At 39.7% G+C, this 14,577-nt stretch overlaps 1 protein-coding gene across 14 annotated transcripts in view; it reads right to left on the bottom strand.

Annotated features, from left to right (window-relative positions):
* The window catches only part of Spag9 (sperm associated antigen 9), a 129,084-nt gene that overhangs the window by 20,685 nt on the left and 93,822 nt on the right, over positions 1–14,577 (bottom strand). For all 14 annotated transcript variants that reach the window (XM_029483614.1, XM_029483616.1, XM_029483615.1 and 11 more), the window contains 11 exons: positions 13,776–13,832; positions 12,682–12,855; positions 11,528–11,657; positions 10,984–11,073; positions 10,429–10,596; positions 9,852–10,023; positions 5,833–6,051; positions 5,393–5,588; positions 4,106–4,231; positions 3,081–3,161; positions 1,940–2,007 (listed from right to left, as the gene is read on the bottom strand). In XM_029483614.1, the coding sequence (XP_029339474.1) occupies positions 1,940–2,007; positions 3,081–3,161; positions 4,106–4,231; positions 5,393–5,588; positions 5,833–6,051; positions 9,852–10,023; positions 10,429–10,596; positions 10,984–11,073; positions 11,528–11,657; positions 12,682–12,855; positions 13,776–13,832 (1,481 nt within the window). The remainder of the gene's footprint in view (positions 1–1,939; positions 2,008–3,080; positions 3,162–4,105; positions 4,232–5,392; positions 5,589–5,832; positions 6,052–9,851; positions 10,024–10,428; positions 10,597–10,983; positions 11,074–11,527; positions 11,658–12,681; positions 12,856–13,775; positions 13,833–14,577) is intronic.

Below are 14,577 nucleotides of genomic sequence, written 5' to 3'. Positions count from 1 at the left end.
AGAAATCCGCCTGCCTCTGCCTCCCGAGTGCTGGGATTAAAGGCGTGCGCCACCACGCCCGGCTAGATTTTTTTTTTAAAAAAGTAAATAAATCTAAAAATAATGTTTTGAAGCCAGGCTTGGTGGCACATATTTATTTACTTCTTTCTTTTGTTTCCTTTCTTTCTTTTGTTTCCTTTCTTTCTTTCTTTCTTTCTTTCTTTCTTTCTTTCTTTCTTTCTTTCTTCCTACCTACCTACCTACCTACCTACCAATCAATCAATCAATCATCTATTTATTTTACACTCCAGATTTTCTTTTCTTTCTTTTTTTTTTTTTCTGTTTTTTTTTCGAGACAGGGTTTCTCTGAATAGCCCTGGCTGTCCTGGAACTCACTTTGTAGACCAGGCTGGCCTTAAATCCGCCTGCTTCTGCCTCCTGGGTGCTGGGATAAAAGGCGTGCGCCACCACGTCCTGCTTACACTCCAGATTTTATTCCTCACCCACACCCCCCTTTTCAGTCCTGGGAGGTTAAGATAAAAAGAATGTTAACTCTAGGCTAATATGGGCTATAGAATGAGATTCTTTCTCAAACAAAACAAAATTTTTCTTAAATGAAATAGACAGAAATTATTTTTAATTTTTAGAAAATTAGGGCAGGGCTGGAGAGATGGCCCAGAGGTTAAGAGCACTGGCTGCTCTTCCAGAGGACCTGGGTTATATTTCTAGCACCCATATAGCAGCTCACACAACTGTCTGTAACTCCAGTTCTAGGGGAATCCAACACTCTTACACAGACATGCATGCAGGCAGAATATCAATCAGTGCTTATAAATAAAAATAAATAAATTTTTAAAAAAGGGATAAGGCTGTGTGTGATAGCATGTACTTTTAATGTCTCCACTCAGGAGGCAGAAACAAGTGAATCTCTGTGAATTTAAGGCCAGCCTGGTCTACACAACAAGTTCCAGGCTAGCCAGGGCTACAAATCTTTAAAATCAAACAAATATGCTGAGCATGGTAGTGCAGACATTTAACCCCAGCACTTGAGAGGCAGAGGCAAGTGGACTTCTGTGAATCTGAGGCCAGCATATTCTACAGAGTGAGTTCCAGGACAGCCAGAGCTACACAGAATAACCCTGCCTCAAAACAAATAAAAAAGGGATAAAAAAATTATCCTTGCCAAATGTCTTCTAATTAAACATATGAAGAAGTTGCTGTATTATACTACATAAGGGCAACAGAGAGCTGGAGAGATAGCTCAATAGATAAAGTGCTTGTTGGGCAAGGATAAAGAACAGAGCTTAGACTCCCAGAATCTATGTAAAACAGGGGATAGTAGCTTGCATCTGTTATCCCAGTTCTCCTAGGAGACAGAAACAGGAGAATTTCTGGAAACTTGGAGGCCAGCTAGCCTGGTATACACATTAGTAAATAACGAAAGACCCTATCTAGAACAACGTAAGGAGGCAACAACTAACACAAAGCTGTTCTGTCACAACACACACATCCCATAGCAAATGCATGCCCATATTCACTTACAGGACACCTATGTACATACATCATAAGCATACATACAGAGATAACGTATATATAAAATACGGGCAGAGAAAATGCTAAACTCTACATTGTTCATTGTAATAAACACACTTGTCCATCAGAAATACCTAATATAAATCTTCACAAAGCCATCCATATATTTACTAATATATATCAAATATTTCACTTAAAACTTCATTCTCTGGGAATGGGTGGGTAGGGAAGTGGGGGGCGCTATGGGGGACTTTTGGGATAGCATTGGAAATGTAATTGAGGAAAATATGTAATAAAAAATATTAAAAATTAAAAAAAAACTTCATTCTCTTTTTATGTATCATTTCTTTCAAATGCAGTAAGCCAATCTACTCTGCAAAATGCTCTGCAAAGCAACATTTTGGTGTATGACATTATAAGAACTTACCAACTCCTCTGTGGAAGATTGCAAGGGTGCCATCAGCCAGGGCCACTAGTACAATTCCTTTCACGTGTCTGCAAATAGGGAAAAGGATTTCAGAACCTCCACTCAGGAGTACAGGATGGACCATGTGTTACTGAGCTGGTGCAGCCCTCTCAAAAGCCAGTTTGTGATGAGGGACTAACCTAATACTTGAACATGTGGCTGCTCACTCTGAGCATCTTGTTATGGGAGCAGTCACAGAAACTAATGCACAGCATGTGTGGTTATCTCAGGATGTTGCTTTCTAGCCCAGGGCGTCTCCTTTCATCACACCTTAATGTAACTCTCCAGGCCAGACACACATCTTGACTGGAACAGTTAGTTCTGTATGTAGTGGCTTGTGTTTTCATGCTAATTGTGTTACCCCAAAAAACCTGTTTACAATGTCCTGCACATAGGCCTGCTCCAAGTTGGCTCTGATTGGGAAATAAAAGTTGCCAATGGGCAATGGCTAGGCAGGGTGAGAGGCAGGACTTCTAGGATTCTCAGGCAAGAAACAGGGGAGAGGAGAAGGGATTCCTCCATGAGAGGGACGGATTCACCATGACAGGGAAGCAGACAGATCAAAATTAAAAGCCCACTGACATGTAAGAATATGGGAAAGTGGTCCCAGTGGTCACTCCCCAGATTGAGTCTGGGGTAGCAGAGATAAAATATAGATTTAGCAAGTATTAATTCAAGAATACTGGAGGGGAGTGTGTGTTAGCCACGGGGAGGTTTGGAAGTGCCTAACCATTGCATTAATCAAGGCATATCAAAAATATAAAGGTTGTGTGTTTGTGTGTGTCCAAAGCTCTTGGGTGAGGTGGGGGGGTGGTGGTGGAGAGCATGCAAAACCTGTCGGGAGCTCAGAGTGGATTAATGATTTACTGCTATACCTGTAGATTTAGGAACAAACTGTTGGAATTTTGCCTGTCAACCTATGGAAAAGGAACTAGCAAGCCAATGTTCCAATCAATGTATTCCTGAACTGGTTGCTCTTCTAGAGGTCATGAGTTCAATTTCCAGCAACCACATGGTGGCTCACAACCATCTGTAATGTCATCAAATGCCTTTAAACAAACAAACAAACTTTAAAAGGAATAATTTAAAAAACAAAACTTACACAATACTGAGAATTGAGTCTTTGAGCTTAATGGAATGGAGACATTTCCTCCACTGGGCTACAGATGAGTGGACATACAAACTGCAAAGTGAAGTCAAGAATGTTAAGGCACAGAATCATTAGTGTTTCTAGTTAAGAAATACAGGCACCCCAAGATAAAAGCAGAATAACATTCAATTTTTAGGAAAATGGCTTACTACTTTTGTATGAAAAGAGAAAGAGGAAGGATGGGAAGAGGGAGGGAGACAGAAAGACAGAGATGAGGGGAGAATGGAGGAGAGAAAATGAGTGCCTAAGACAGAAAAACAGGCTATCAACATAAACAGAAGCGCATGATTACCCAAAAACTACAACCTCTATTAATAGTAAGGATTAGCCAATGACACCAGCTAACTCTGGGTTGCCCCATGCCTTATCTGCACAAAACCCATTTCATGAATAATCTTACATCTCTATTACATAGAACTATTGACTGTCAGAGTGATTCACATCAGTGGCTGACTGTGGCCTGCAGGCTAAGTCAGATGCTATAGAAAACACACACACACACTTTTTTCTTTGAGACAGGGTTTTGTTTTAAGCCAGGGTATCTGTCTCACTGTGTGCTGAGATTATAGGCATGCACTACCATGTCTGACTCAGATTTTAAAATCCTATTTACCTTTCTTCCTATGAATATTACATAAAGAGAACATGCTATGACAAAGAAAAGGTTTACCATTTAAAACTAATGAAAGTCTAGTTTTGTGTGGGTATAAAAGTTTTTGTATTAACTACACTTTTTGTTTATATTCATGTTTACTACCTTTCATTTATCTCTTACTTAGAGTTTTTGTTTTTGTGAAGGTGTCACACATAGCCAAGGCTAACATGGAAGGTTCTGTGGCCCAAGCTGACCTTCAACTTGCAATCCTCCTGCCTCAACCTCCCACATGCTGAGATTATAGGCCTGCATTATCATGCCTGGCTCATTTTCTATAGAAATAAAGACTAAGGCTATGTCACGTTAGAACACTGGTACTTACCAGCCATTCTGAGCCCCAAGCCACATAGTTGGTAAAAGACTACTCATTTTCTGAGCTTCTTCTCTCGCAAGGTCTTGTTCACTTGGCAATACTGATATTTGATCTTTGTACACATCTGAGTCATTACTGAGAAAATGAGGCACAAGGGAAAAAACCCACACTAAGTATATTCAGCTTGTTCAAGAAGTGAGCAGTTCTACATTTAACCTTACTACAATGAACGAACACCAAGATTGCAGAAAAGTTAGCATTGAATGCTCACACAGAAACGTCAGTATTAAATGCTCACACATACGTAGTTCAGTAACTGTACCAGAAATACTAACAAACTAGGAAGTGCAAAATGGAGAAAGGGGAATAATATATAGTAATAAACTTCATCAGTTAACATTTAAAACTTTAATAATGGCTGCCAAAAAGAAGAAAAACAAAAGCTAAAACAAGACAGAAAAATTTATGGCCCTGTTACTATTTTAAAGTTTATAATAGTTTTTTTTCTGGCGTAGGTAGGACAAAGAAGGGAGAAATACTCTGTTTTAAAACCACTCACTCCCAGAGGAGGTGCTATTTATTTTTTAATATATAATTAATTTTATAAAATAAATTACAGTAAAATATGTTTATATTCCATCATAAACCTCTTCTTTCAGATTGTCAGGGCATAGTAGGTGGATGATATAAAACTGGGTTATCAAATTCAAAACATGACTTAAATGCTAATAAATTCTTGGTTGCTCTATATACTAAGAAAAACAAACTTGGAAAGAAACCAGTTTACCAAGAGCTGTATCTAAGGGGATAGAAAAAACAAACTAGATGGCTCTGGATTAAACAGTCCTTTAAAGTAGAGGCCTCACCAACAAAACATGCATGAGAACTAAACAAGTCCATTTTGGAAAAAAATCAAACAAGAACAAATGTAAACAGTGGCCAACTCTGGTAACTGGAGTGGGGGTAAGCACAGAGAGAATAAGCAGAATCGCCGACAGCATGCAAGGTAGAGCACCACAACGGAGACTGCAATCCAGAAGGGAAAGTGACCACGGCGTACACTCGCATCTGTACGTACAAGGGTATATACTTGTTCCATTTTTTAAAAGTTAGAAAGTAGAGTTAAGAAATGGATGAAGAGAAAGAATTTATTCAAGAAAGAATAAATAGGAGAGAATAAAACATCTTTCGGCTCCCGCTAAGGATGTCAATTAGTGGGTGTTCTGGCTGTGTGACATGATTCTGATTCCTTTTATTTGTGCAGACTCCCTCAAGTTACTGATTTCGGATGCATACCTTGACTGAAACACTGGGGAGAGGTCTTCTGGGATCTGAACTCCCAGTGGATCTGTAAACACATGCTCTGTGTACACCCCAGGCTGGGAGATGTCCACAGTGTCTTCAGTGGACCCTGCATTGCCCTCTGTGGCTTCAGTTGCTTCTTCTGCTGTTGGAATATTTTCATCAACTTCGCTATTTTCAGTTTCCATTTCTGTAAAAACAGACACCACTCTATGCTGAAAGAGTCTTTCTACTCCATCCTTTTACTACACTACCCCTGCTCTGGAACTCCACTCCACTGACTCCTCCTGGGCATTGCAAAATGACATGGACAGTTCTTTCTCTAACATGGCACTACAGCATCTTCTTCCAACTCTTTCACCTTGGCTACTTTAAGACTGACAAGTCTGTAATGTGGCACTCTCAAAAGAGCCTTAGATTCTCCAAAGGTGTACCTGGTGGCTTTTCAATCACAGGAGAAGCACCGTTGGTACTTGGGGAAGTAGCAGCTCCTGTCAGTCCTTCTGTGGAGCACCCAACCACTGTGATGCCTCCCAGCAAGCTATCCATCTCTGCAGAGCTGTTACTGGTCATGCTTCCACACAATGACGCTTTGTCTACCTGACCAGATTCAGAAAGTTCTTCTCCTGCAGGGTAGTCTGTTTCCCGAGCTCCTGAAAACAAAACAAAACAAAACAACTTTGTTGGAATACCCAGTAAACAAGCAGCAGCTTCTTTCTATTAAAGCTACTCTAGGTTTGAAGTAAGAATATACAGGTGAGCCGCACAGCTCTAGAATATACCATCAAGAAGGCAGTGTTAGCTGGGTTGTGGAGGCGCACCCCTTTAATCCCAGCACTCTGGAGGCAGAGGCAGGCGGATTTCTGAGTTCGAGGCCAGCCTGGTCTACAAAGTGAGTTCCAGGACAGCCAGGGCTGCACAGAGAAACCCTATCTCCAAAACAAAAACACAAAAACAAAAAAAACCAAGACAGTGTAAAATTAACTTAAAGTAATCTTGATAAAACAAAAAATTAATTTAGAGGTAAAATAATATTTCTATTAGTTCATATTCTAATGAAAAACATGTTAAAGGTAATACCTCTATTTATTTTGTTTGTTTTGTTTTGTAAGAGACATGGCATGCAACATGGCTCAGGAGGTAAAATATTTACTATACAAACCTGATAACTTGAGTTTGGTTCTTATAACCCTCAGTGGGAACATAAAACCAACTCCCAGTTTTCCTTTGGTTTCTGTACATGAATTGTGGCATGTGTGAACTTCCACACACAATAAGCAATTATTTAGAACATTGTAAAGGTATTTATAATATGGATCCATTAACGTTAGACAACAGCATGGGTGTGTGGTTTTTGGAGACAATATCTCACTTGGTCCTTTGGCCTTGAACTGTATGTAATCAAGGCTGACCTCCCAAAATCCGGTGTCCATCACTTCTGGCTAAGCCATAATACCACAAAACAGAAAAAATGACAGTGAGATGCTCAGCTGGCAAAGCACCTGCTGCCCAAGCCCAATGCCCCAAGTCTGATCCCTGCAGCTTGTTTAAGGTGGAAGGAGAGAATCAACTTCACAAAGTTCTCTGACTTCCATCCATGTGCCATGGCATATGCAGCCTCTTCATACACTGCACATATACATAATTAAAAAAGCTACAAAGTTTAAAGACAGAAAAGGGTCCCATTTCAGGAATTAACAACTATTTATACAGTAAGTAAAGAAAAAAAAAATGATCAGTGGTCAACTAACTAATATATAAAACAACCAGTTAACAAATGGGGCCAAAAAAATTAATGTAAGTCATGCATCATATTCAATGTTAATATCCTGACTTGACTCCCTCCAAACACAAAACAGACTGATTCAAGTTAACTTTATTAACTATACCTATTAACTTATACTTTCATCAGATTTTTAAATCCTTTTTTGGGGAAGGGATTGAGACAGAATTCTGCTCTATAGGGTCAGGCTGGCCTTCAACTGTTAATCTAGCTGCCTCTGTCTGCTTCATAACCGCTGGGATGACAGGCATATGCCACCATACCTGACCTTCTACTTGAATACTTAAATGGAACAGTAATTCATATGCCTTCTAGTTTTCTACTGACACCCCCAAGTTCACTGGGTAGTTTTCATATTTGGACAAAGATTAAAATTATAATGAGAAATATCTTATTAAATTTGAATGTCAAGATAACACTGGATAACTTTTTTTCCAAAGTAGAAATAGGTTAAATCTAAAAGGATCTAATATATTAACAGCTCAAGTTCTAACAGTATTTACTCAGACCCAAATAAGATCAAGATGGATATACCTAAGGAGAGCCAATTATAGTTCTGGCATTACCCCTTGACAAGAGCAAGTTCTTAGGTCACTGTGTTCAACAAAGACCTGGAAATCCTGTCTTGGATCCTACCTACATAGACCTCTCAAGAAATTTTTCGTACTAATTAGAAATTGAACAAAGTACATTCTGAGAAAAACAACAGGACACCTTTGCTCTGTGAAGTTAAAAACAAGTAATATCTAATATCAAGTCAGGAAAGAGGGAAGAGGGTGGTGGTTCAACAGATAGAGGTGCCTGCTGTCAAGCCTGATTGATTGATGACCTTGAATTTGATCCCCAGTACCGACATGGAAGGAGAGAACCAACTCCTGAGAGTTATTTTTTGATCTTCAAAACGGGCATTGTGGTATGATGCCATTTCTGTTATCACACAAAATAATTAAAATGTAATAAAACTTTTCTTCTTTAAAAATTTGGAGGTGAGACTGGGTATTGTGGCGCACGCCTTTAATCCCAGCACTCGGGAGGCAGAGGCAGGTGGATTTCTGAGCTCGAGGCCAGCCTGGTCTACAGAGTGAGTTCCAGGACAGCCAGGGCTACACAGAGAAACCCTGTCTCAGAAAAAAAAAAAAAATGGAGGGGGTAGGGTACTAGAGAGATGGGTTAATGGAAGCACTTGCAGAGAGGACCATGGTTCAATTCGGCAGCTCACGACTATCTGTCATCCTAGTGCCAGGGCATTTGATGCCTCCACAGACAGCTGACACGCACATAATATACATACAGGCAAAACTCATACACAGAAAATAAAAATACATTAAAAATCATTTTTAGCTGGATGGTGGAGGCACACACCTTTAATCCTAGTACTTAGGAGGTAGAAACAGGCAGATCTATGTGAGTTCAAGGCCAACATGGTCTACCTAGTGAGTTTCAAAACAAACAGCCAGGCTACACAGAGAAACCCTGTCTCAAAAAACAAACAAAACAAGCAGAAAAGAACAAAAGGACAAAAGAAAACAAGTAGTTTTTAACTTATTATGACTACTACTATTATTATTGCCAAGATAGGCTTCTATATGCTATCATTAAAAGACATGCAATGGCTTAAAATATTAGTAAGACATATAAAATATTTAAGCATTTACAATGGAAAGCCATTTTTATTTTTATCACTTTAAAATATATTACTTTATTTATTTTTTTGTTTGTTTATTTTTTTTTGAGAGAGTTTCTTTATGTAGCCCTGGCCTGAAAGATGTATAGCCCAGTCTGGCCTTGGAGATTCATCTGCCCCTTTCTTCCAAGTACTGGATTAAATGTGTCACCATCAGCCGGGCGTGGTGGCGCACGCCTTTAATCCCAGCACTCGGGAGGCAGAGGCAGGCGGATTTCTGAGTTCGAGGCCAGCCTGGTCTACAAAGTGAGCTCCAGGACAGCCAGGGCTATACAGAGAAACCCTGTCTCGTAAAAACCAAAAAAAAAAAAAAAAATGTGTCACCATCACCCAGCTTTAAAGTACTTTTTTTTTTTTTTTTTTTTTTTTTTTAATGATATCAAAGTTGTCAGCTTAGCCTTTTTGTTTTCTTTTGGAGACACAATCCACTATGTGGTTCAGGCTAACTTTGTCTCAAGGGAAAAAAAAAGTATTTCAAGCACAATTAAATAACAGGGGTGAGGGGGAGGGGGAAAGTGTCATTTCTTTTATGGCTGACTAATATTTCTGAACTACCGTTTTAATTTTACATGTTGATTCCAGGACTTCAGCTGGCCTTCCTCCTCCTCTATCAACCAGCTCTCCCTACATATTGCCATTTGTTTTCGAGACAGGGCTTCTCTATGTAGCCCTGAACTACAGGGCTTTGAACTCAGACAACCTGCCTCTACCTCCCAAGTGCTGGGAATAAAGGTGTGTGCCACTACCACCCGGAATCATAGTGCCATTTTTTAAATACTCTTCACACAATTTTTAAATAGCTAAAAAACATAGTTATTCAATGGCTTCTAGTCTATTTTAGATCATCGCTTACTAGAATGTAAAGTCTGTAACCACAAACACAGGAACACAACTCTTATTATCAATTTCCACAACTCCACACCCATCTCTACCCAAAAGGAGGTGCAGGGAACACAGGGAGGGAGGAGACAAGAGTCTTGCTTTACCTGGGACACTGGCAATGCACAGAACATGAGAATTGCAAACAGTGAAACTGTCTAGAATGTTGCCAGGCTGAACAGCATCAATGATGATAACCTTTGTAGTTGAGTGGGTGCTGGTACAGATCCAGACTTGACTGGACAACTCTTCTTGATTTTTTAATTCTTTCTGCTGTTCCTGAGTGGGCAGAGGAAAATGTTTAAAATTATATGAATGTGCAGATATTCTTAAGACTGTGTTCTTATACTAAAACACAATATTATTTCAAGATTATTTGGAAGGGTCAAAATATAATTGTTTATACATATTTCTGGATTAAAACTTAGTAATTAAAGCAGGTTAGCAATTAAAAAATAGTCTATGTCTTCTTTGTAGTAGTGGTTATATACATTTGGCACAATGGAATTGTAGTCACTTGAATCTATGTAAATAATACCTCAATGTAATGAATGTTAAAGGGACATCTGGGGGAAAATAAGTGCACAGCAATCCCCACGATAGGTTGCCTCAAACAAGTTTTGCATTAAAGAGCTGAAGTCTTACACTCATTCATCAGGATGTCAGGTGTCAGTGCGTACTTACCTTGAGTTCTTGATCCAACTTGTCTAAACTACTCTGAGACGCACTCCGCTGTTTACTGCCTTCGGTGTCCAAACCAGCAATATCCTTGTAAAATACACTCGCTCCAACAACAGACCCGCCATCTCTTGTCTTGCCACCAGATAAATTGACTCCTACAGCACACCACAGCTTCTCAGAGGCAGAGGGCAGGGAGAAAATTATTATGTCACTTTTTTTCTTCTACAAATAGTAAGAACAATTTCACCTTTTAAAAGATAACTATAGGTAGAACCACAGGTATTTCAGTATACTCTAGTACTGATCATGAGATGTGGTAGCACATGCACTTAGGAGAACGAGGCAAAGTGAAAGGGTTCAAGACTAGAACAGGGAAGAAAAAAATAGAGTTCAAGGCCAGCCTGGAGTGTATAGCGATTCTGTCTCAAAATACAAAAATAACCAAGTTTTAAAATGAGCAATCATTTCACTACAAAAGCAGTGTTTAAATAGTTTTTTAGGGGTGGGAAATCTAACTGGAGTTTGAAAGTCTCTCCTTCAATGTTACAGTTAGCTTACCTTCATAGACGCATCTTTTTCATCTAGTGGTCTGAGATAGACAGGCACAGGTAAATTTTTCATCTTATTTTCCCCTTGACCATTGGCTACCTAATAGGGACACATCAGTAAGCCCAGTTAGCACTGAAATTACAGAACCACTGAGACACAAGCACACATGGCAGTTACACACTTGTTCCTAAAATCAACTTCAAGCTCAATTCTGTCATTCTCACTTGAAAACTAAGCAAAAACTCAAGCAGCAATTGCATATAGTAAGTACAAAAGCTCGGCAGGAGGTAGAAATTCACAATCATATATGTGCACACCACTACATGTTTGTACACAAAAGTGCTTAGTCTTTTCGGAGTTAGAATGTTTATTTACATTCTAGGGCTCTAAAAAACAGCCCCAAAAGCCTACATCCTCCACATTTGCCTAAACACACCAAATCTAAGCAAGCTGAGATGAGAAATTTAGGATATTGTTTCCAGTTCACATCTTCTAAGCACACTCTTCTCAACCTGCACTTCCTGCTAGACATGCTGGTCACATTTCCAAGTACCTGTTTGTACTTCTGAGGCAGACTCCAGCCGAAAGCTTGCACTCGGCCATCTTCCTTCTGAACGTGAGCCTTCACCTGTCGATACTGCTCTCTCTTTTGCTCTCTGCGGGAGGCTAAACTAGCCTCAGTTCTAAAAGGAGACATTTGCTGTTTTAATTAAGAGAATGCAACAAAACCTCTAATCCCAGCATTTGAGTCATCCTCGACTATACCCTAGAGCCTTGTACACAAAACACATACAAAACACACACACACACACACACACACACAATTATACCAAAGCTGATTTTTCCATGTTTGTGAAACCAGCCTTCAACTGGGAATAAGCAGCATGTTATATTACTCTGAGTTATTAGTCATCAAACTTAGGAAGTTTATTTAAATGTTATATTTAAAAGCATACATTTCTGAAGTAATTTGGATCTTCCTTTTCTTAACAAATACTGAGAATTTTCTAATGCCGTTGTTGAAGATGACTTAGTTTTAATTCTTTTAGTTTTATGTGTTCCGAGTGGTTTGCCTGCATGGATGTCTGTATACCATGTGCATGCCTAGTGCCGTCAGAGGCCAGAAGCGTGCGCTCTCCTTCCAATATATACGTCCAAAGAATGGAGCTCAGTTTATCAAGGATGGCAGCACCTTTACCTGCTGAGCCAGCTCACTAGTCCTTAAGTGCAATTTTCATAAGAAACACTGGCTACAAGTTATTCATTCATTCATTCATTCATTCACTCACACATTTTGGGGCAGAGTCTCACTCTGTGGCCCAGGATGACCTAAAAATTACAATCCTCCTGCCTCAGCTTTCATAGGTTTAAAATTACATTGCTAAGCTCTACAGGCAATTTACTTAAAAGCATCCATCTGTACTACAGAAAGCCATCCTTCTTTTTTCTTCTTCCCATTTCTATCCATAACCAACACACAAAATGGTCCCCTTTGTTCTGAAGACAGTTTATGTGTACAGCTGATGCTAGCCTTGAACTGTCTATACAGACAAGGCTGGCAAGGAACTAGTGATAATTCTCCAGTCTCAGCACTGAGTACAGGATTAACATAAGCTACTATGCCTGGCTACAGTCTCTTACAAGTTCCTGAGGAGTTAGTAAGGGTGACAGGTTCTAGCACTCTGTGCACTTGTTCAGCATACTTACTCCTCACTAAGGAAATCAAATGCCTTGGACTTATCCCCAGGGAGCTGAGATAAAGTGCTGCTCCTTTTCTTCACGGAGGGAGTCACGTGAGAGGTGGGGGCATTGTACTTCAGGTTAACAGGGGGTTCAGGCTTCTTTGCTGCATTACTTGAAGAGCTAAAAAGTCGGCTGAAACTAACAAAATAAAAGAGGCAAACAAACCCACAGATATGTCTATTACATGCATTGTGAAACCAAGCCCCAATTTCCCATAAATTTTTATAATCAAGAAAATTTCAAAACTTTACAAGGCAGTGAGTTAGACATTAGCAAAACCAGCTTTATGGTTATACTACAGCCTTAGCAGTCAGTCACAATCAAACTTGGACACTCGGGGGAATAGCTACTGCTTAGAATGCTAGATATAAGCAAGTTCCATAATGAAAGAGATGCTCTTGCGTACTGAAAGCTCCTACAAACAAGTACAATTCAAAGGCTCCTTGGCTAGCTAGGTCCTATGTGGGACAAAGTCACAGTGGTCAGTGAGCAGCAGGGGGATGACCGTGATAACAGCCAAAGCTTAGTGTGCAGTGCATACAAAGGTCTGCTACACTGAGAACACACATCACCAAGTTAACTCATAGCATGAATTTTCTAAGTTCAACTTAAGGAACTATTTTCATGACCACAGTTTTAAAACATTTATGCTTCCAGTAAACAGATTAATCTTAAAAGGATAAGATTTAACTTCAATAAACACACAGTACTTCTGGTACAAACAAAATCAAGTTTAACACACACAAGACGACTAACCAAACAGTACAAATACTACAGTTTTCATCATCTCTTTGATGAGGATTCCTGTGACTGTCAGTTTTAGAACCATTTCCCCATGGCTTTATGTACACCAGCAGAAGAGTCCACCAACTGCATAACCAACACAGTGCAGCTTACGATAGCCTACTTTGGGTCCTGAAGCACAGCCTTACCGAGTTGGCATGCTGTATATTAAAGAGAAGAATTTCAGTTTAGCTATTTCCTCCCCACTGGGCAAAGTCAGTATAATGTTCTTGTCTCCAAGTATCACCTCTGACTCCGGCCCTTACTCTACTCACAATTGCCAGATGCTTGACCTTTTTTTTTCTTGCATAGCTGGATTTTCTCGCGAGGCCCTAAATAAACAAATAAACAAACATATTATTAGATAGGTGTTCTAAGAAACTCATGAAATATAATAGAGTGAACCAACTTAAGTCCTATTAGCTCACTTAAGCAAGTAAGTTGCTCTGACCTTTCATGAGAAAGCCTGCTAAGTCAAACCTTGCTTAGATACAGTGCTAGACCTTCTTGAACAAGAAGCTAAGACTCTTGTTAGAGCATTCCCATGTTAGACAAATAGCCAATAAGTCCCAGTGCTGTTATTTAAGTCTTATCCCCTTTCTTGTTATTAAGAATCAAGGAGTTACTCTGCTGTTCTGACTAGCCCTGAACTCTTGGTCTCAAGAACGCCTCTTGTCTTCATCTTTCAAGTGGCTAGACTACAAGAGTAGGGCTCTGACGAACAACATTGGCACTCAGGCTGGGTGTAACAGCACATAACTCTAATCCCAGCAGTCTGGGACTGAGGTGGAAGGATTGCAAGTTTGGAGCCAGTCTGGAATAAGACCTCTCAAAGAACAAAACAACAATCAAAGCAAAGAAAAGATATACTCTAGCTCCCTCTTTAAAATACTGCTTTACAAATTCCTGTTCTTACTTTAAGGTTTCTTTTATCTGTACTCTAAATTTTGACAAAACAGCTTGGAACTACACTGCTCTGGTAGGCCACTTAATAAGTAAGTGGTGCTAAAAATGATGTGTGTGCTGGGCGTGGTGGTGCACGCCTTTAATCCCAGCACTTGGGAGGCAGAGGCAGGT

The sequence above is a fragment of the Mus caroli genome, chromosome 11 (assembly GCF_900094665.2).
Source record: "Mus caroli chromosome 11, CAROLI_EIJ_v1.1, whole genome shotgun sequence".
NCBI lineage: Eukaryota > Metazoa > Chordata > Mammalia > Rodentia > Muridae > Mus > Mus caroli.
Note: the sequence above shows the minus strand (reverse complement) of the source record. Positions and strands in the feature narration are given on the sequence as shown.